The sequence below is a fragment of the Triticum urartu genome, chromosome 5, assembly GCF_003073215.2.
Source record: "Triticum urartu cultivar G1812 chromosome 5, Tu2.1, whole genome shotgun sequence".
NCBI lineage: Eukaryota > Viridiplantae > Streptophyta > Magnoliopsida > Poales > Poaceae > Triticum > Triticum urartu.
The window spans coordinates 454090971-454114249 of NC_053026.1; the positions used below are offsets into that span (position 1 = coordinate 454090971).

At 42.8% G+C, this 23279-nt stretch overlaps 3 protein-coding genes across 5 annotated transcripts; all 3 read right to left on the reverse strand.

The window, feature by feature from the left end:
* Positions 1-303: 303 nt before the first annotated feature.
* Positions 304-9915, reverse strand: LOC125509761 (vacuolar protein sorting-associated protein 52 A). The gene is made up of 19 exons (XM_048674794.1): positions 9674-9915; positions 9513-9570; positions 9294-9389; positions 8832-8933; positions 8236-8319; positions 7830-7910; positions 7085-7228; positions 6278-6366; positions 5453-5534; positions 4292-4477; positions 3607-3722; positions 3471-3529; positions 2380-2480; positions 1868-1918; positions 1508-1687; positions 1244-1378; positions 1082-1156; positions 916-973; positions 304-819 (listed from the first exon to the last, which is right to left on the reverse strand). The coding sequence occupies exons 1-19, from the start codon at positions 9775-9777 to the stop codon at positions 518-520; spliced, it is 2103 nt and encodes a 700-aa protein (XP_048530751.1). The 5' UTR covers positions 9778-9915; the 3' UTR covers positions 304-517.
* A 2787-nt stretch (positions 9916-12702) lies between these two features.
* On the reverse strand, positions 12703-16690 carry LOC125509762 (protein UXT homolog). Of its 2 annotated transcripts, none has more exons than XM_048674795.1 (6): positions 16421-16690; positions 15126-15277; positions 14883-14984; positions 14150-14257; positions 13116-13170; positions 12703-13019 (listed from the first exon to the last, which is right to left on the reverse strand). In XM_048674795.1, the coding sequence occupies exons 2-6, from the start codon at positions 15260-15262 to the stop codon at positions 12975-12977; spliced, it is 447 nt and encodes a 148-aa protein (XP_048530752.1). In that variant the 5' UTR covers positions 15263-15277; positions 16421-16690; the 3' UTR covers positions 12703-12974. The 2 variants fall into 2 exon arrangements, with proteins under 2 accessions (XP_048530752.1, XP_048530753.1); XM_048674796.1 differs by having other exon boundaries at positions 15126-15325.
* A 1326-nt stretch (positions 16691-18016) lies between these two features.
* On the reverse strand, positions 18017-21339 carry LOC125556248 (aspartyl protease family protein At5g10770-like). Of its 2 annotated transcripts, none has more exons than XM_048719020.1 (2): positions 21059-21339; positions 18017-19665 (listed from the first exon to the last, which is right to left on the reverse strand). In XM_048719020.1, the coding sequence occupies exons 1-2, from the start codon at positions 21246-21248 to the stop codon at positions 18413-18415; spliced, it is 1443 nt and encodes a 480-aa protein (XP_048574977.1). In that variant the 5' UTR covers positions 21249-21339; the 3' UTR covers positions 18017-18412. The 2 variants fall into 2 exon arrangements, with proteins under 2 accessions (XP_048574977.1, XP_048574976.1); XM_048719019.1 differs by having other exon boundaries at positions 18019-19668.
* Positions 21340-23279: the final 1940 nt, after the last annotated feature.

Below are 23279 nucleotides of genomic sequence, written 5' to 3' on the forward strand. Positions count from 1 at the left end.
TCCTCTTAAGTAAGAACATTTCCTTTAAAATATTTTACATCTGATCTAACCATACGCGCTTTTGTAACGATCTAGAAAAGGTTGTGTTGCGTTGGCATTCTAACAAACACCCTAGCTGCAGTAACCCGACATTTGCATGAAATTCACAAACTGTCTGGCCCTGCACCAACATTCATGGGCGCGTACAGACAGTAGGTGATCAAATTCGAACCAACTCCCAGCGGGACATTAATCATGGACTTGAGCAGATAAATAAAATGATGATTGATTCATCGTCAACTTGGAAGAAGAGAAGTCGGGCCATGGGGGGTCTCAGAAATCTCATAAATTCACACATTGCAATCGAGTAACCTTGGTACATACTACTGTTTATGTATCTGTGGAAAGCCCTTCTTTTTCCAGTAGCATGGCATGGATCAGAGTTTCCATTAACAGCGTAAGGATACATACACCACATCCCTCCCCTCCCCTCCCCTCCCCTCCCCTCATTTTAGTGTACATGGCAGGGAGGAAGTAACTAAAAGGTCCTAGAGTATTTCTTGATCTCGTACAGGATGGAGGATATGGAGACCAGGTCCTTGTTGAGGGCGGACCCACCGTTGACCCTCTTGACGCACTCGGTCAGCCTCGTGTAGTACAGGAGCAGCTGCGTGAGGGCCGCTTTCAGGATCTCCATCCCACACAAGAAGTTGCTGAAGGATGTGATGACATCCTTGTGCATCAGCTCGATCGCGGCCTTCCATCGGTTCGCAAAATCCTTCACCAATGGCTCTACGTCGCCAATGTTGGCCTTGTCCGAACTCGAGGCAGGGTCTTCCGCTAATAAGTAAAATTCAGGCAGAGAAGAGATGTCATTGTGAAGAAAGAAAGAAAGAGGGAGAAAAGCACACGATGTTGTAACAGAATTCTACTTACATGTACGCGTTTTGACAAACTTGATCAAGTCAGAGAAATGCTCCAGAAGCACTTCCTCCTGCATAAATGTTTGTTATGAATCAAATCAAGACCCAGCAAGAAATGTGGTGGACAGTATTTCTCTGGCCACAACAAAATTTTGTTCCATCAATAAGACAGTGCATACCACATATATTGCAATATTGCTCTTAAGAACCTCCTCGAAGTGAAGTTGTGTTTTTCCACCCTCAGTGCCAGCTTCCTGTATGAGAAAGATCACAACATATTTGGAAAGGCAATGCATATAGTATTTTTGTATTATAACTGATGCTAACTCAAAAGTACCAACCTTCAATACAGCAATTGTTAAATCATAGTTGTTTATCAGGAAAACAGTTTGCATCTTTGGTTTAGGGAACATCTTGGCCAACTTAACAAGCAAGTCTTCAATAGCCATCCGTAATCGCTCAAGATTTAGATCAAGCTGCAAATGTAGAAACCACTTCTTAAATTCCCATAGGCTACAAAAAAGAAGGTCTTCCTATTGCATAGCAATGTGGTGAAGAATTCCAGAAAGGTGAATATTGGGTTGACCTGGATGTGATCAACTAACCTGACCATCCCCATATTCAACATTGAGATGAACAAGAGACGCTGTAAATTCAGCATATCTTCTTGTTACATAGTGAGGATGCACATCATCCTCCCAAAGAGTCTTAATATTAGCATTCCGCAAGCTGCTCAAATGCAAGTCAAAGACCATCTTGAAGCGAGGCCAAAGTGACATGTTAACCTGCCCATTGTGCAACATGAAAGATGATTCAAACTAATTTTGGAATGTGGAACAGAAGACAAATTCTCATCCAATTTAGCATGAGCTTTCCTAAAGGTAACTCCACGTTCACAAAGGTAAATCTCAAGTAAAGTTGATTCAAAACTTGAAGGAGCGAACAAGGAGGGAATCAGAACAAACCTTGTCTAGGTACGAGTCCAAACATGGAATTCGCCGCTTAAACATGATAAGCTGCACAAACATAAATTCCATTCAGATTTATGTTCCTCACGGGTCATGTACGCTTTGCCACACATTCAGTTACCAATTTACACAGGGTTGCGCCACTTTATTGACTACTTGAAAGAATCTAACAATGTGTAGAGATTTAGAAATGCTCTTGCAAATAATTTATCAGCTAATCTTTAAGAATAAAATAACATACAAAGGGGGGAGGGTAATTTTGGCCAGTTTCTGGTGAAAAACAGCCAGAATAATTTAGCAAAATGACAATTATCTCTTGCTGCCTGGCCTGTTTAACAGTAAATATTGGACTAGGACTGGTTTATAAATTACAGGGATATCCCTTTATGGAACATGAAAGGCTGCAACCCTGCAACCGCTTTCAGAACATAAGCTTTCTTAAGTTTTACTCCTACAGCAGGAATAAAACTTTAACTAGTTATTCCTTCATAAGATAAAATGAGAAATACCTGGTGCTGATGAATTATCCGAATCATAAGCATTATTCCTATTGCATCGTAGCAGTTCAGAAGTACAGCATCAAAATATTCATCAACAACTTGAATTGGTCCTGAATGAAACAATCAAAACTTTCAAATCATTTGCATCCACCATAATTATGAAAAAGATGGTAAGGTCAATGCCAACTTCACCAACATAGTGGAACTTTTATTATGAATATAAGATAAGTGTTTGTTGGAGTAACTCATAAGCTCCTCAAGCTTTCTAAACTATTAACTTAACATGCACGCTACCATAGTGGCTTTACTGCAAAAGAAGATCTAACCAAGAGTGGGCTCTTATGTTTAGTAGCTAAATACTCGTGTATTGCTATACAAGTTCTCTTAAATGCCTAAGTTATTACATTTGTCATCCTAGTCCATAATTTGTGCAAATAAAAAGATATCTCAGAATATACATTAAGCAAATCAAATAATCGGAAGATCGTGATACATCTGTCTACAACAGAATGTATGATAATTGTGGTATGGCAGATCTCTGAAGGTGAACAGACCGTCGCCAACTCAGATATTTATAGAAGTGAAGATTTATCTAGTTTACACTAGATAAATTATGGAGCATCTGAACCAGAACTGACATCAACCAGTCGTACACTCATATAATCCAGAATAGTACAACCAACAAATAAAAGCATGCATACCAGTTTTTGTCTTAGCATGCATAGTGTTTTATGATGACACTGGGATTTGTCAGGCAAGCAGACAATAGCAAAGCAAACAAGGAGAGTTTCTAGTGCAAATAGATCTTTGGATGCTAAAGTGACAACTGACACCTGGGTAGATTGTTCGATACTATGGATGGGTCAGATACAATGGCATGTAACTGTAAGTGCCACATGGACTCATGCGCATCCGTTTTATAAATAACTGAAATCCCATCCAATGACACAGTGGGAATTTACATGCTGGTACAACCGAAAGATGGGTTTACACTAGATACCCCCCACCCCACCCCACACACACAAATAAAATATTATTGCATAAGATACAACATGGTATGACAAAGAAAACAGGAAATGCAAATACAGGATGGAACAAACCAGCAAATATATCTTGGAATAAAGATTCTTCACCAAAGAAATCATCCGAGAAAAGGTACCTGTAATCAGTTGATATATCATCAGGCTGCCATTTATTCACTGTATGAATTTTAAAACAAGGAAACAACAATCTTACTCAGAAGTAGCTGTATCAATCAGAAGTTTTTGTAAGCTTCTGAAAAGAACTTCATATGGATACTTCTGTGACTTAGCTTCAGATATATGAGGTATCAATGCAGGCTGCTCAATATCCTGATATACCAAAAGCAGGGCACACAGAAATTACATCATTGCACTTGTTACTTGATATAGAGTAAATTAACCATTCAGCGACAGTATGGGGTTTAAAGTTCAAAATTAAATCTTTAATCGAGGATCACTTTCCATCAAATTTACAACATACTAGTAGGGGCATTAGAGCATGTTAAAATAACCTAAATCTGGTTCTATAAAATTTGCAACAAACCAGTTTCATTGAATTGACTAGATTTTTCAGTGTACACAGACTAGAGAAAAGCATGTCCTCAAATTTGTTCAGAGACTTGTCTCGAAATTAGCCATAATTATTCTGTATGTATGTCATGAATCAATTAATCGGCTATGCTCATGGTGCATGCTAGACTTATGTGGCTTGTTTTTGTTATCACCCAAATAGAACTTGCTGGCGTTACAGAAATCCATACAAGTTACCAACAACCCTGCAGATCACACAGCCCAGTACAGATCCGGGCTCCCATGTATTGCTTGACTCACAAATTTCAAAATCATGAACTGATTGATGAATTAAATTACATTATAGTCACTATGTCATTAGTAAATACCTTTAAGACATTTATTCTTTCACCAAGAGCAAACACCGAAGAACGGGCTTTCAGAGGTTCTTTTCCAATGGAGAAAAGGTATCCTGTACTTCTAGTTTCAACTCCAAGTAAGTCAGTGGAGGTTGCTATATCCAGCTGTAATTTCTCTAAAGCTTGTATATAGGCACGAAAATGTGCACTCAGAACCTGAAAATTGGAAGTGATAGTAGAAATGTCATCAGAATAGATATAATTCAGGGTAAGATATCCAAGAAATAAATGAAGGTCTTTATGTCTATTTGCTCATATTGCCCAAATAAAATATGAATCTCATCACGGATGCTAGCAGTCTAAAGTAATCCGTGCAGGAATTTTGAAGTTGTCAACATACACTACATATAAAGGTAGAGGAATTGAAATTACACGTAGCAATAAGAAGGGCTAGAATAAAGCAAAGACAAACAGCAGGAATTGCATCACAGATGTGTCTTTGGATACTCTCATTCTCAAGCCCTCTATGTCTAGTACACTCTTTGTTTCATAGTAAATGTCCTCAACCCACCACCATGTGCACAGCCTTAATGATAACTGACCAGTGACCATGCATACCCTCATTATTGACAGGCTGCAACAAATTAATCTCTTCTAACACATCAAAGTAGGGATAGAAAGTGGAAACATTACATTAACACAACTGATTCCCTCGATGTACAGTTATCTCAAAATGTAGACTGCCGAGTGCCAAGGACAGGTTATTGAAAAGGAGGGAGTACAATGTAATGTTAAGCCATAAACTCTACATTTTGGCCACATATTACGTTGATAGCATGGTACCTATTCTATAATACAACAAATATGCAAATCAAATATAGTATTGCCATATCATAATGGAATATTTACACAGTATTTACAGAAAGAAGTATACGTTCATTGAGAAAGGATCAGTATACTTTTAATGTGGAATTGGAACCACCAAGACAGAAACAAAGCATTGGTCAAACTCTTCTTTCGGATTAAGATAGTACCGAAAGGGTAGAAGAATAGGACCTAATCTGGGACATACAATGAGTTACAGGATCATTACCCTTCTCGGTTATTCTATTCCAGTTCTAAATGGAGAAAAAACTAAAGGCGGATGAATGAAAGAAGACCTATTCAAATCACGTTCACAGTAACCCTCACCTTATTCATGGTATCAATGTAAGCCGTGCGAACTTCCGCATATATCTCCTTAGCATGTTCCTTAAGGAAAACGATTGTGTATCTAAAGTGGAGAGGACAAATGAAACAAACTGAGACATTATACACTTGGAAAGAATGAGAGAATAACAGACACTGAAGATAAGCCAACCAACAATAAAATGGCAATTTAATCCTATGACCATATGCTATAAACTAAGGTTTTAAAGAGCGGTAGAGGGAGAGCTCTCACCGAGGAAGGCAAGGTAGAATAACTGTTCTTCTCCTATATGCATAGTTCAATAGTTTAAAGCTCGTGGACCTTTATAATAGTCGTTCACGTCAACAGCAATACGACTCAGACTCGATAGCCCAGCCAACTGGGACATGGACTCTCATACTTGCCTCACTAAGACTCAATTCCATGACTCAACTAGGACTCTGTGGTCCCAATTCAACTCTTGAAGCTCACCACAGATTGTCTCGCGAGGGCTTATATAATCCTAGCTTTCTGGGTTTTTTACCAAGGGGGGTCTCAATTTCATAAAGACAATAATGCCGAAGTCATCAATTGCATTAGAAGTACTGATGTTACATTAGCAATAGTTAATCAAATATGGCTGTTCATGTTTGGTAAACTTGCCCTCAGTAACGCTATATGCCAAAAACCATGAATCATGTATGTCACACTGGTGAGGATTCCAAATTAAAGAAATCTGGCATAAAGAAATTTCTCATCTAGCACATTAAAATGTGAAGCATTGCGGATATTCTACAAACAGGGGGTAAAAGTGGAAAATAAATATCAAGGCCAGAGAGTTGGCATACTTGTATTTAAGGACACTCTGCTGTAGAATCTGAATGTTTGTTTTCGGTTTTCTCAAGGCATAGAACTTTTGGATGATAAACTCAAAAATCTGCAAGAAAATTATGAAAGCATAAGCAATAGAACTCTGTTGTAGCTTTATGATGCCCAATTGGCTAGATAAACATAAAAAAGCGTGCAAGAAACATAGTGGATGCATTTGTTGGTTGCAGGTACACTTGTTCATAAAAAAAAGGGCAGCCCGGTGCATGTAGCTCCCGCTTGCGCAGGGTCCGGGGAAAGGTCCGACCACTTTGGGTCTATTGTACACTTGTTCTTAGCTTCCATGAAAACCACCATACCATATTAGAACAAAGATCAGGTTGATTCCTTATTTTGTAGGGAAATAGCAACCAGTATAGCCAGTATACTGGCCGTGGCTGACAATACCACTCTCCACTAGTAATTGACACAGTTGCAGCATTTTTTATGCCAGCAACCTCATAAAGTACAACATCAGCCTGAACAAAGAATGATGAATATCATGTAACCCTTTTTCATAATAAGCATTCAGTTCTACCAGATAAACCTTGACGCCTATCTAAGTTATTGTAGCACATGCCCAACTGTCTGAACATAATTATGCATGGCACATTATCCTCGACACCACAGTAGAACATTAAACATAGAATACATAATGTTTTACATCAAATAAGCACATATGCAGATGAGACACATGCTACGCATACAAGAAGACGATCTACTAATGTTCTTATGAACATACGAGTTTGAAACATTAGAAAGAAAAAACCAGCAAACAGTTTTCAGACCTTTGATACTGCTTTCTGCCGAAGTCTCTCAACCTCAGGCTGAACATCTTTGAGAGCCTTCGATGTTTTAACCATCGAATCAGCTTCAATGAATTTGATTTTTTTGCTTAGAATCTCAAGTGTTTTCATGTATTCATCGTTAACCTGTGGGGTTGTTGGATAAGGAATTATCAGTGATCCCATCAAAATACATTTTTCGAGAAACATCCACCAAAGAATATTGAACTGAACACAGCTTTAACTGCAAGAGAGCGGTACTGATAATGATGGTACATCAACAAAGAAACCTTTGGGGCATGTAATATATCCAATCAAACAAAATAAAATAATTGGGAAAAAAGAAGACACGGATTGAACAAATGAAATGCATCCAGCAAACGAAAACATGTCATCAGAATGGATATATCACCGAAGACAGAATATAATGGCATATGAAATAAATAATTAACAACATGCTGAAAGAGAAGAAATTACATAAGTAAACATAGTACTCCCTCCGATCCATAAGCTGCGACAATTAATATGGATCGGAGGGAGTACCACAAATAGCAGAAAAGTATGTATTTGGTTTTAACTTCAGAAAGAAGTAATCAGTGACCACATGTTGCTGGCTGTAAACAAAAAGGTACTAGGTCCAGAAAGGAGTAACTGACTAAATGTATGATATATTAAAGTAAATGGACATAGTATAGACACAATAATAAGGTAAAGAAAGTTGGTATGAAGATAGAATGCAAGTAATGACCTCTCCATCAACAATTATATCGATCATTCTTGGAGGTACTATTATATCCTCAACAAATTTTGACAGTTTCGATTCTGTAGCCTGCAGAAATTTTCCAAACAGTGAATCAGCATAGATATTCAGCATGAAAAAGTAGGGAATGACATGCATTGAAGCTACGAATACAGTGAAGAGGTTCCAACAAAGACCAGCCAACTAATGTTGAAAGGTGTGTTATGGAATAGAAGTTATGTTGCGGGACAAAGATACATAAAATAGTACTTCCAAGCTCTAACTTGACAAAGACTAATGAGGTCAATGCATCAGTATTTTACTGTTTGGTTATAAGGAAGATGTGGATACAAAAATTAACCAAACATCAAATGTATGGAGAACGTAAAAGATACAGCAGAGAAACGAATCAAACCTTACGGTTTCTCAACTTTAATCCCATGTCCATAGATTTCTCCTGAAGTACCTTTATCTCTGAACTTATAGAACCAATTTCTGTCTAGCACAGAAATTAAAAGAATTGCAATATGATTTAGTAAAATGAAATGAACCAGTTAACTACTGTTTAAAGGTACAAAGTTACATGTAGATCAAGATAATAAATCTTGAACGCGTAACAAGTCAAAAGAAATGGTGCCACTCAAATACGACCATGAAGTTGTAGCATGGAGCACATAAATAAAAAATAAAGCACTTGTATTACGCTCAGATTGTGGTATACAAAACGTTAAACTTCAAGCACTCCTGGTTTTGTTCTTGTTATGCTTTGTAACAGAACGAGATGGAAATGCAGAGATATACTATTTCTGGATTTTCTGGTAGTTCACACTTCACAGTGGGCAGCATTTTTCTAACAGTAAATGTACAAGAATGATCAATAAATTTGCTTATAATAACAGTAGCACCAAAAGTTGATGACAAGTAATACCCATCCAGATACTGTTTCAGGCAGCCAGTACGACAAGCATGTCACGAGTAGTGCTTTCACAACAGATGTGAATATGCAATTACCTGGAATCCAGTTAGAACGGTTTCCATTTGTGACAGAATATTATCGCAATCAGAGATCTGATCATGCAGCAACACAAGGTTTTCACTTTCTGTAATGTAATCCTGCAAAAGAAAAAAGGAAGACAGCATTGCATAAGAAAAACACCATAGGTACAGGTGATTTATATTTAGGCAGCGCAGCACTAATAGAAGGTAGACACATCATAACTCCATGTTTTCCAAATAATTCATCGCGCCTGTGCAATTATTTGATGACTCAACTTAATACTGATGATAAGAATGGAGGGATGAATAAATTAGCCAGCCATACGAAAGAAGTTAATTAACTCTTATTTCCAAAGTATAAGCACCACAATACCAAGATGTGTTGACCGTTTACTGCTAAGCATGAGGTTCACCCCAGCTCTAAGGCAGTAGAACCATGGCTGCTTCGCATATCTGAGGCCTAGCAGAAGCAGTTACCTGGATGGAATCAAGCTCAACTTGGCGTATGCTGTTCTCGACACCTTTTGTGTAATCACGCATCTTGATGCCATTAGCCAGGATGTTTGCTACTTCCTGCACGCACGCACGCGGAAATAAAACAGCAGCAGAAATCTCCCAAGAAAGAAGGACGTGCTATTCCTGCTCCGAAATGCTGCAACCAGCTAGCTGTTCAAAGCAAGAATGGTAAATAAGCACCTGGTCGTTCTTGCAGTCCTCGAGCTCCTGCTGCAGCCCCTCCAGCGACTCGTTGTCACTGCCAGACAAACCACCAAGCATAAGCTTAGGCGCAGCGAGGGAGGCGGGGAGATGCTGTTAAAAGGGGGGAGGGGGAGGAGCTGGTGGTCTGGCGGACGGACCTGGCCGCGTCGTCGTCGTCGAGGGGGAGGTCGCCGACGAAGACCCCGAGGTCGAACCTCTGCTTCTGCCCGTCGTGCGCTGCCGCAGCTGGGATGACCTCCATACCGGCGTCGGGGGGATCTGGGATCGCCGGAGCGGGGCTCCGATCCAGATCTGCCACCGGTGGCGGTGGGTGTTTGGGATCGGAACGGAACGGGTGTCCCCGGGAAATGTTGGTCAGAGACGAGAAGGGGGTTGGAAGGGGAAACGGGTTGGGCTTTTTTTCTCGACGCGTGGAGATGTCTTGGGCTGGGCTCTTTATTAGTGGGCACGCTGGGCCTGGCCGACGGCGAGCTGAGATTTTATACTCTTCTGAAAAAAAACACTTCACTAAAAAAACAGAGATTTTATACTAGTTGCTCCCGGCTGGATCTCGATCCAAACTTCCAGAGCATCAGCTTGATGTGTCTTTTGATTGTTGAGTTTGTATGCTGTGCAAACGAAACCACCCAGTGGCGGAGCCAGGAATTAAGAACTAGGGGGGCAAATGACTCAAACTTTGAATAACAGGGGCCAAACAATACCAATACATCTATTTTTATCTAAATAATACACTGTTTATGTACTAACTAGCTGCAAATCAGTCAACTTGCACCATAGCATGAGTCACCTCACGATGCTCGTGTGCTTGATGTGTCTTTTGATTGGAAAGACAAAAAATGTGATATTGTGATGTAATACTAATCTGCTCCAGTCAATTCTTCTTGCATTTTATTCGTTGCATTGTTTCTGGTGTCACTTCGCGCTTGTCGACGACTATTGACAAAAGGAGGACTCGCAGCAAGTTGGATCATAGGCCTCCTTTGGTTCATACAATAGAAATGTTGTAGGAATAGGAAAATCATAGGAAGTGAGATGACATGCATCTCAATTCCTATAGAAAAAAAAAATTGTTTGATGCATAAGATAGGAATTTTTCCATTAAGTCTTTAGCTAATGTTTTTTTTCTCCAAAATGTGAAGAATTGATTCCTATCCTACATAGAAATAGGAATCCATTCCTACAAACCAAAGGGTCTCAAAGAAAATTTTCCTATGCAAATCCTATCCTATAGAAATTCTATGACATTTCTACAAATCAAAAGAGGCCTTAACAAATTTCAATACAGGAAACAATGAAGCACGGACTTTGATTTTTAGATTCTCAGTCTATTTTTTTTTTCTTACTTGCACATTCTCTCAAGCTTAATGGGAATCAGTGCTTATTACAGTACGTACAAAATAAGAACAAACAAGAGTTGTCATAAAAACCTGAATGCAGCTTAATGTTTCTCGTTAGACACATATCAGGTGCCAATTACTGACTTATTACTCCCTCCATATGATCTAAACGCTCTTATATTTCTTTGCAGAGGGAGTAGAATATATCATCAAACAATATAGTATCTGCCCATACAGTACAGACCCAAAAAATGCTACATTTGGATTGATAATAAACATATATACATAACGGCACAAAATCAGTGATCTACTGGATATATACACCGACCATCTACCACTCTACCTAAGCCCTAATCAATTCATAACTTATAAACCCTACTCACTAATCAAAGCCCCTCCCTCAGCAGAGAAGTAGAAAAAGCCCACAAGAGAAAAACTATACTGCTACTAACTAGTAATGCGCTCAAGGGTCAGTCTGCCATTCATTTGGATCAGTCAGCTGGACTCCAGATCGAATGGCTACGGCAGCGGACCAGACCTTCGCCTCCGCTTTCCTTCAGGGGTCAACCTCGCCGCCGCCTTAACCAAAGAGACATTGCCATCCTTAGGCGCCTGCTTCTGCGCTTGTACCCGACAAGGCTCGCCCCCTTCATCACAACTTCGTCGTTCGGGGGACTTGACCCTCTCGCGCGCGAAACGCGCCTCCATCTCTGGCCTGCGGTTGGGACGGACCAGCTTTACGTGCCTCCATCTCCTACTCCTACTTGGAAGGGGGAATTCTACTCCCGGAGGGAGTAGGACTCCCCTAGGGCGCGCCATAGAGAGCCCCCCCCCCTCCTCCACTCCTTTATATACGGGGGAGGGGCACCCCATGGACACACAAGTTGATCAGTTGATCTTTAGCCGTGTGCGGTGCCCCCCTCCACCATAATCCACCTCGGTCATATTGTAGCGGTGCTTAGGCGAAGCCCTGCGTCGGTAGCATCATTATCATCTTCATCACGCCGTCATGCTGACAGAACTCTTCCTCGAAGCTCTACTGGATCCTGAATTCGTGGGACGTCACCGAGCTGAACGTGTGCAGATCGCGGAGGTGTCGTACGTTCGGTATTAGGATCGGTCGATCGTGAAGACGTACGACTACATCAACCGTGTTGTCATAACGCTTCCACTTACGCTCTACGATGGTAGATGGACGACACTCTCCCCTCTCGTTGCTATGCATCACCATGATCTTACGTATGCGTAGATTTTTTTAAAAATTACTGCGTTCCCCAAGAGGCAAGATGTGCACCCGAGCAACGAATCCAAGAGAGTAAGCACTTTTGGAAGTTGGTGTGCAGTCCCCGAGGCGCCTCCAAAGCAATTTTCCTTTTTAAAAAAAAATGATAAATACATGTATATAGATTTCAGTAAATACATTCATTCTTAAAATTACCTAGACAGCTCTCAGAAGAATTACAATATGAAATGACTGTGCTCCTACCCTCGCCTCAGCAAGCATCCCGAAAGAAAAGAAAAACGGTTTGTCTAAATCTAAAAGCTAAAGCCATATAACAAAAATGGACGCACATCTTGAGCACCATCATGCATGTAGCGTATGAAACAAAGAATTCCCTTCTCCCGCGCGGCCCTAGTGAGTTTATCGATACCTTCGATGAATTTGCCTACGGTAGTTACTAATGAGCAGATGATTCTTTCCTAGCAAAACTGTAGAGTACTCAGGCAGCAAGAAACGTCATCATTTCCCAACACATTGCATTTGTTGCCAATCATCTGAAAATTCAGTTTGCAAATACCAACACACATCAAGTGCAGACACTTGATGATTTGCAACAAGCTTCACGGAATTTAAACAAAAGTTCAATCATCACAGTATTCTCATCTGCCACTTCTTTTACCTATTCATATTTAGTTTACACAATGCGTCCTAGTCAACATCGGGACTTGGGAGAGCTGCATTCTTGGCATACAGCTTGTTGCAAGAATCTTCAAACAATCCATGGCAAGATACATCATATTCCTCTACCAAGCATCTCTAACTCTCTGCCGCAACTTTGGTGTGTAAGCATCTCTCTGCCGCTAGTTTGATCCCGGCCGTTCACTCCGCCGGTAACTGCAGGAGTTCGCGGATACCTTCACACACCTGCATTTAAACAACATAAGAGGGGGTAACATCTGAATATAAGCAGATTCACAACATCTACTGCATCAAACGAAGCACCTAGTTCATTGTACATACCAACTTGATCTGTGCTTTTATGCTTGCTATGAGGTGTGTGTACTCGTCTATTTGTCTGCAAACAAACACGCAAAAGTTTACAACATTAACATGCGAGTGAATGAATGTCAACAGAGGACCAGGAGCACGCTCAAGCATAAAAAGGGAAATTACAACAGTATATGAATGTCGTACAAGGGCCAAACATTGGCAACGACTGTCACTGTAGTACAAACAGCTGCAGCCTACCTAACCACATGCCTGACAGAATGGAATGATGTATCTATAGAACTGGAGCCGTACTAGTTAGTTGTATGCTGCAATGTCAATAAACATAAACCCATTCAAGAGTTGAGACATAAGAACATACATACTCCCTCCGTTCCAAATTACTAATTTGGAACAGAGGGAGTACATGTTATGAGCCGCATATATGAGGCAAACCACTAATATGGTCCGACAGTGAATAATAATGGTTTATACAATGCTAACTAATGCTACATAAAGTATGTTAAGTTCATAAAATTTCCAAAGGTGTCTATGGAAGTGAATATTAGATGCAGATCAGTAACACACCAGATTAACAGAATCAGCTTTGCCTCTGTACAATGTATACGTATTAGCTTATGATAAATAACTAATCAGTAGCCTCCATTCGTCATCTGATGGCTGAAGCGAGCATCAAGCTCCAACAGAGAAATGGATACCATGAATAGCTAAATACAAATATTGTCTAGAAATCTAAGAGCCATCACAAGGCTCAAGAATACCATCTCTTTCTCTTGTTCTTTGCTTCACAAGAAAAAGAGAATCCAAGCACTTCACCTAAACCACTATTTTCGACCAAGTTCCATAATATACCTAAAACAAGTACTGGGTATATACTATCGAGTATCCACACAAACTGTGTTGAACAGAGCATGAAGCACCCGAACCACCCTCAATCATCAATATCTCTTTAGCATAACTCCCCTCTCACAAAAACATGCTGCATGTGTAATAAAAATTGCTGCGCAAAAGCAAGATCTGATATTCAAATGTTCGAGTTGAGTTACCTGGCCAACCTTGCTTCTCTTACAGATATAAACTGCAAAGCCTCTTGCCAAGTAAACTCCACATGAAAACCTAGACCAATATCCACAAATATGTGCTTCGTGTCCGGCCTGCGGAAATCACCACAGAATAATGGCATTAATAAGATCTCAACAGTTAAAGAAATCTGACTGTAGGCACTTATGTTCGAAACAGTCAATTCTCATTAGCGCTTCACAATGATGATATGAAGCTATTCCAAATTTGTAATTTTAAGCTAACATCTGGTTAAACAATTGCAGTTAGGAATGGAGTTGAAATAAAGAAGCAGCATAAGGACATATCAAAGGAAGTTCCTGCTTATTATACTGTGTAATGGCCAACCGCATTCTTCCAATAAATAAAGTGAACACCAAACTAATTCACTTGCATGCTGTCTCCATATGCGAACACCACCTTTTTCTTAAAAAGGCAGCTGACCTTTTTTGTATTTTTCAGATCGATATAGGAACACCTTTCTCATGTCTATCCTACTGCAAAAGCTACCTCAAGCATAGAGCTACTCCAGTTGAGTAATGTAGACTGGCCCCTAAACAGTGCAAACCACCTACCCTAATAATATTATGGTCTCTGACTTGTCTTACATTAGCATTAGGATAGAGAAATTTCTTTTCTAGAGATTATAGAGAAAGCGAGAGAGTTTTTGCTACTATACTTCAGATTGTTTAGGCGGGGGAGAGGGAAAAGGATGTTTACACTTCTGCCTGCATGTACACCTCTGACCCAAGATTGACCATAGATCGCATACTCGTTACACCATTCTTTTCCAAATTTTCGATGTTCTTCTTCAAATCCAAGCTGCCAACACCAAATGAAGGTTCATTGATCAGAAGAATGAGCAATGTTAAGGCCATATATTTGAATAACAAGAATCAAGGGGCCTAAATGTTTCAGTACAGTTACAACACAAGGGAAGATGAGGAGAGAACCGAGTCTTACAATGTCTTCTGCTGCTGGAACAAGTTATCGCGCTGGGCTATGGCATTAACGAGGTCAGGCTTGAGCCGCCGGTCAACGAAATCTTCAAACTTCTTCACCTTCTCCTGCCGGAGACGCGCCCCCACAGCCATTGCCATGTCCTAAGCTGTTTCCTATGAGATTCGCGAATCGCAAAATATATAATGCCGTACTGGGTTAAGCTGTCATTGCCAAGGCAGTGAAATTTTAAAATCAATAAGTTAAGGTTGTCATGCAACCATGCTAAAATAATCGGCAACTCAGGACATGGTGTACCCACGCAACTTTATATAGCATATATCACAATAAGCTTAACCCATTGTAACAACTTATGTAATCCCCATGTAACCTCATTTGTACATGTCCCTCATTTATAAAAACAAAAAAATGGCACAGTAAGGGTCTTCCCTACTGTTTTTGCTCAAAAAAATTATTACAACTTGCATATGTATCATAAATTCATAATTACAGTCAAGTCGACACAAATATAGCATATATCATAGTTACTGTCAAATTGACGACACAGAGATGACACTTTGCCTCATTAAATTTTCAATTTCCTCAAAATTACCATTACCAAAAATCATCGCTTACTAGCATGAATTAAAACCAGGGCTTATCCAACAATAAAAAGAATCAAATTAACATGGCAGGAATAGTACCACCTCTTTGTGAAAATCTGAAGCGACTAAAGAAAAGAAAATCGTGCATGTAGGATTGTAGATGCAACACCAGCCAAATCAAGAGTTTCAAATTTTGGGAAGCAGCATAACAAGCCAAGTTAACAAAATTGGCAAACTACATATCGACCATCCATAAAACCTGACACGGTTACAAATATTGCATTGCACAAACTTCTCTCCATACTAAATTACTAACATGGTAAGGGCCATAGACGGCATTTATTTTGACTGTCCAGCTGCTCGATGTCTACTGCCAATGGAAACACCCGCCACAAGTATGAATACAGAACAATAACACGCTTGTTGCCTATTGTTGGCCTACAAAAACGTGTCGGATTTGCAGCATTACGATGTCTTCTGCACAGTGACGTAGCCAGGACACTCCAATTTCTTTCCTTTTTTACACAAATGAGCCTATATGCAGACAACAGTTGAGCAGGAAGCAGGAATATACTCATGGTCAAACAAAATCAACATCAACTAATTGGCCCATACAATTCTACACAGATGAGCCTATATGTGAGATTTAACTCAATACTCATTGTCACTCAAGAATTCAACATTAGGAAGAAAGCAGAAGCACCTCACCCTCACCTTGCTGCGGTCGGCGGGCACCACCGCACGAGGCTGCGGGAGGCGAGCAGAAGGGGACCCGAAGACGGCAGGCGGGCACCAGGCCGCGGGAGGGCGGCGGCCGGGAGAGGCTGGAGCCTGCAGCCCTGCAGGAGAAGTCGAGCTGCAGGAGGGCGGCGGCCGGCGGGCACCAGGCTGGAAGGGGAATCGGCAGGGAGCGGCGGCGTGGGTCGGTCCTTGCGAGCGAGCCTCAGATTCAAGTGGGCTGCAGGCTGCAGGCTGCTCCCCTCAACTGCTGGGCCGGTTGGATGTTTATGGGCCTTAGTCAAATGATATGGGGGTAATCCTCAAAAAAACAAAAAAAAAATAGTACGGGGGTAAAAAATCCTGAAATCGGAGCCGGGGGAGGGGATGATGATTGAAGCCAAAGGCGCAATCGACTTGCACCAGGAATCGGAGCATTGGACCCCAAAGATTGCTGGTGCAAAAAGGGAGAAAAAACTTCATCGATTTCTTCCTGCGGGGTTGAAGGGACTTCATTGCTCAGACAGGAGGAAGATCCTCATATACATCAGCAGGGCCTGGCTTAAGCCACATCGCTGTCCTATCTTCTACTCGACCAAACACAGCTAGTCAATGGCTGACTGAACTTTGGAGCCTACTAATATGAGCAATAGAAGTTTCCCTTTCACCGAGACAAGACTTGACTTCATCGAATTATTTTGCAGAAGGTAACATGTCAGTGGGATGCTTTGGTGTCCTCTGTGTGTACACACACATACCTCAAACTGGCACACGCAGCACGCTGGCAAAACGAGGTGGGCGTGCGCCTGCAGGACGTGGCGGACGGTGGCCGCGCGTCGCGGCAGGGGCGTGCTGAGGAGCTGCCTCGCGTCGGCGTCGGGATGCATGTGGAGTGGAAGGTGGGTGGCGTCGGGCCATTCAAAGCTAGATCACATATTTGTATATTTTTATTTTATAAAATTTTGCTTTAAAAGTAGTCACCCTGTGTGATTGAAAGTCACGGGTTGATGGCAAGATAGTGCAATCGACAAGGCCAACACTCTTTCGGAGCAGGTGTAGTGTAAAAAAACGGTGCACAACAACAAATGACGTGTTTGGTTCGTGACATATTTGTTGTCTCTCGGTTACACCGGCTCATGACTGCATTACCTACGTTTGTTTTGACTGCGTCAGTTTCAGTTCCCGTGTAATCGCAATCCATTCTCACAAAACCGAAAACACCCGATATAGGCCGGTATCAAATAACACCGCTTGTCCTGATTGTTTTCTTCACCATGATCCATGAGGACCAAGTAGCAGCGTCGACGATCTCTCTCTTCATGGGGCATGGGCAGTAGCGCCACCGTTCTTCATTTGTCGCCGTCGCCGTGAGCAGTGCCAACGATCTCCCTTCATTGACGTCGCCGTGGGTAGCACCGCCGACCTCGCTTCATCGCCATGAGCATTAGATGTCATGTCTCGGAAGGGATCAAAGTCGATCTGCCCTGATGCAGGCGATCAAGAGATAATTTGGGAAAACGTTCTAGCCAATACATTAACCCTAAAACTCTAAGCTAACTTGATAAGAACGAAATGAGGTTATAATGCTGATGAGTCCAATTTGTCATTGTTTTAAACCCTTTTTTGTGTCATAGTCTTAGGATTCATCGGGTTTTACCACGTTCGCGCACCCTTGTGTGTAACATGCTATTGAAGGTGGAGAAGAAGAATTTGCTTTTGGATTTAAGAAAACACGTTGTAAAAAAAAGTGATGGCAACCGTTGGAACGCATGAATCACAGTGGTACAAATTAAAATGTAAAGTTTGATTTCAGCTTCTGCTTGTGTTGTTGCTCGCTAACAAATACAGTATTTTGTCCCCCGCAAAAAAAATACAGTATTTTGCATTACCGATGATATATTTGGATTTCTTCCATGTTCCATGTCGCACTTCAGAAGAGAAAAAAAATGGTGATCGATTAAGCTCGATCGACCAAGTAGCGGCCAGCCATCAGCTGCAGCCGTTGGCGCCGAACCCGATCTTGTTGTTGGCGACGTCGTACACCACCGCGAGCGTCTTCTGCTGCGTGTTCCCGAGGATGCCGGCGTCCGCGCCGTCGCCGTTGGGCGCGAACGCCAGGCACGCCTGCGCCACCTTCGCCACGTACAGCACCCCGCTGAAGTCGAGCCCCACGGCGGCGCCGCCGGCGAACACCAGCGCCACCGACGGTATGCGCACCGTCGTGTGCCCCGTGAAGTCGTAGCACGTGTCCAGGATGGACAGCGCGGGCGCCCGCTTGTACCCGTACCTGCCCATGGAGCGCGCGAACGCGGACCGGAGCCCCGCGTACGCGCGCGGCGGCAGGCGGGTGATCACCGTCCCCGAGTCGATCACCGTGCCGGCGGCCGCGAACACGATGGGAGAGACCCTGACCGTCCGCCCGGCGACCTTGACACCGACGAGGCCGACGTAGTAGAATGACGGCGTGTCGTGGCGGGTCTCCATCGCCGTGAATCGTGCGTTCGCCGGCGCCGGCCCGCCGAGGGACAGGTACCCCGCGGCGCTCGGCGACGACGGGAGGCAGTAGGAGAACCCCGCCCCGTACTTGGACGCCGCTTGGGACGACAGCGACACCTTCTCGCGGCCGAGCCCGACGAGCCCGTCGGCCCTGCCGAACAGCCCGGTGTCCCGTTCGCCGCACCCGAAGACGAACCCCGGGAGCGCGTCGGACGGCGTCAGCGTCAGCGTGTCGCGCGCCAGGGCGCCGTCGGTCTGCGACTGGTCGCCGTACACGACCTCGTACCGGCATTTCCTGTCGGGCGAGCAGCTCCGCGAGTCCAGCCCCTGGCACTCCGGCGCGGCGCATGGCACGGCGGAGTACGTCGAGGACCGCGCCGGGTCGAAGAGCGGGTCCTTCTGCTCGTAGCAGTCCGAGCACGGCGTGCACTGCACCCACGACAGGTCGCTGCCGGTGTCGAACACCACCGTCACGTCCCTGGCCGGGGTGCCGAGGCCCACGGACACGACGTAGTTGCCGGTGCCGAGGGAGATGCCCCGCTGCGCCGGCAGGGTCACGCCCTTCGCGCCACGGGCTTGTTCCAGCGCGGGCGACGCCGCCGCGGCGACCTTGCGGTGTATGGAGTCGACCCTGGCCTGGTCGTCGTTCAGGAGCTCGGTGTGGGGCGGCGGGGCGCTGCGAGCCTGCAGCGGCGAGCACGGGCCGTGCCGGTGCACGACGTGGAGGGCCGACCAGTTTGATGCCACTGCTGCAGGGCAGCAGAACCAAAATTAGCTACCGCTAGTGTACGACTCGACGCATACCGCAATCACATTTTGATTTTGACCGCTGTTTGCACTTGTCAGTGATCTGATAAAGTATGACGACAAAAATACTACAATATTTGTATTTTGGATCAGGATGTGATCGCCGGTCTTCTAAGCTGCAGGAGGCCAGGAGTTTTGTGGGGATTAATTCAGAGAGGCGCACTTGTTTAGAGATCAAGTGGCCATTCTGTTCACGGAGGGACTAAAGCGACCTGGTTAGCGACCTTTGAATCCAGACTGATACGTCATTTTCCTTTTCTGGACTAGACTAGATGCCCTGAGTCAGCTTCTGCGTTACCTATAATTATCGAGTGCATTTACCCTAAAAAAGGTGCTACTACCTCTTTTTGTTTCTAAATGTTTCGTTCAAATTGAACTGCAAAAATGTTGGATGTATATAGAGATTTACAAAAATACACTTATAAAATGTTTTCGATGTTTCAATATGGACCACGTACGAACTGAAGTGAGTAAATGTACACGTCCCTATATACATTCAACTTAGAAAATAGTTACGGTGCTGTACATTTTCCTTTAGCAAAACTGATCTTATATTTATGAACGGACGGAGCATATATATTATAATGGGACAGTATAGATCTAACACGCTATCAAGTCTCGAGTCCAAATTCCTTGTACAACTTGATAAACAAATTAAAAAAAACCGATTGTGAATAGTATCAAATTCGAACCCACCCCAGATTGGGTGGTTTTACCCTCAACCCACCTGGAAAAAAAAATCCAGATTTCAAATCCTACATGTATCATCAAGGGGTGTTTGTTTCGATGGAGGCGATGTTTAGATTGATATCAAAACGTCCGTGATGACTTTGTCAATTATCATGTTTTCTTAGCTTTTTTTTTGAAGAAATCAAGCACGGGCTGATCTCTTCAAGAAGTTTCAGTGCATTATGCCTTTTCTTTTATTTTATCCTATAATCAGGTACTACTGCTAATCTCAGAATCCATTTATTTTTATGTGGAATTTAAAGGGTTTTTTAATCAGCATTCTTGTTTCCGAACAGGTATATAACCTATTTCTTATCCACAAAAAAAACTATTTCTTCACATGGGATGTCATTTCTTAATCCTTTGTTTTCTCTGCCATAAGTCTTAAGCACATCGTTCATTAGACACGTCACACGTTATGCGCCACCCTGCCTAGCCTCCATGTCCCTGCTTCTAAACTATGCTATGCGCAGTCTGCGTTTGTAATAACCACTAGCCAGTATGCGGTTCGAATGATATCTTTTGAAAGAGTACACGTATACGTAGGCAGGAAACCATCACACAACGACGCACGGAGCATGCACTACGTACGTACGTACGTACCCTTGGACGCCGTGCAGGCCGCGGGCGGCAGCAGCGCGGCGACGCTGACGACGTGCCAGTCCGGCTCCGGGCCGCTCGTCGCCGTCCTCTCAGCAGCCGACGCGGCGAGGCGGACCAGGGCGGTGGCGATAAGGACAACCGAGACCCTGAACGGAGCGCCTCGACGGCGACGCAACGCGCCGGAGGCCATGCACGAAGCTTCTTCTCGGTGACGGCCGGGCAGCAGAAAGGCCGGCTTCCTAGCTAGCCGCTCTGTGTCTGTGTGTGATCTGGGCCGGCGACCGTGCACTCGACTTGACACGATCGGATACCGCACGCCGCGTGCTTATATATAGCGTTGCCTAGCTAGCCAAGCTAGCCGTAGCCGTGCGCCGGCCACCACCCATGCCCGAGCGTGCGTGGAGAAAACCGGTCGGCGTCGAAGTCAGCAGGCACCACCCCGGCCCGGCCCGGCCCGTACGTGGAAAAGTTGGGTGGTGTGCCACCGCCAGCCAGCCAGAGCACGGGCCGGCCGGCACTCCATGCCTCTACGTAGTCAAAGACCAGAGCACGGCGAGCTGGGTCACCTCGGACGCGATCGCACGCACCGATGTATATAAGTTAATAAACATATACATGGTCGTGGAGATGTGCGGCTTTTTCCCTCGCACTTGTCCTTCCTTTCGCCCCGATTTGGGTTCGGATCTACGGTGTTGGACGTCGCTTTCGCCCACTACGGTTGAGGCAGAGCCGACAGCATGCAGTGGCGGTGCACTGACGGACGGGAGGTGCATGTGTGATCATTCATGCGTGATGATGTTGAGATCGTTGTGAAGGAAAGAGACGGCGGTTTTGGAGTGTGCGGCGTCAGCTAGCCAGGTACAGACCCAGACGATCTCCTGATGCGAATGGCATGACCTGATGCGCGCCCTGCAAAGAGCAGAGGGATACAACAAACCGAGCACATGCATGCTAGCTAGCTTGCCGTTTCTTTGTTTGTTCAGACACGCACGCGCGCACGGCAACGGAATAAAGGAGCATGTACTTTTTTTTGAGGGGGCCCTTTTTTTTAGTATCAACGTTCACTAGTAAGGTACACGTGCATTGCACACATGAGATTTGGTAATCAAATTATGAATAAATACCACACTATAAAATGTAAGTTTTCAGTCATATATGCATGATGTAGATGTTCGATTAATTCTTATAGTCCATCCCATTCAAAATCAATTAGTTTTATATAAAAAATCTATTTTAAGTTCATGGAATTGTGCATTGTAAAGCATAAAGTAAAAATAAATAATGACAACTCATTTAGAAAAAAAAAGTTTGAGCAATTAAGATATGGAAGATTCTAGAACAAAGGAGAATTGCTTTTATTTTGAGGTTTGTGCATTATGCTTAAGTTCAACTATGGAGTCTTCTAGATTGTACATGTGGCATAATCTGGTGGAATGTAGATGATATCCAATGGCCAGTAGTGCTCGGATGTGCCATCTCTGTACCGTCAAATTGACTTCATCCAATGACCAACTTTCAAAGTTATTCGTATACTATATAGGGGTATAGATATAGCAAAACGGTCTGTGCATTACAACGAGAGAGAAAAAAAATCATAATCTTCAATTGCGGTGACCACATTTTGTTGCATCACCGAGATATACTATCTCTCATTTCCATGAAATCATGAACAATTTTTTAAAAATCATGGAATTTTTTTCAAACTCGTGAACATATCTGAGATTGTGAACATTTTTCATATTGGACAATATTCTTTTTTACAGATTTTCGAACATTTTCTAAAATCATGAACATTTTATACTATTTGCAAACTTTTTTTTAATTTTGAACATTTTCTAGAATAGCCGGACATTTCTAGAATCGATGAACATTTTTTTTGGAGATTGTTTGGTGGAACAGTTTTGAAATTCATGAACATTTTTTTAGATTTAACAAAAACTTTTTGAAATGCATGATTAATTTTTGAATCTGCAAACATTTTATTAATCAAATTATTTTGTAAGTCACGACCAGCTTTTGAATTTTTAAGATATTTTCAATTAATGAAAAAATTGAATTGCAAAAATGTTATTCAATTTCATGAACATTTTTAATACACGAACTTAAAAAATCATGAACATGTTTTGATTTCCCAAACATTTGTTTTCTAATTTGCGCATATTTTTTGAATATGCGAACGTTTTTTAAAAGTCATGAGCATTTTCTGAATGCACAAATATTT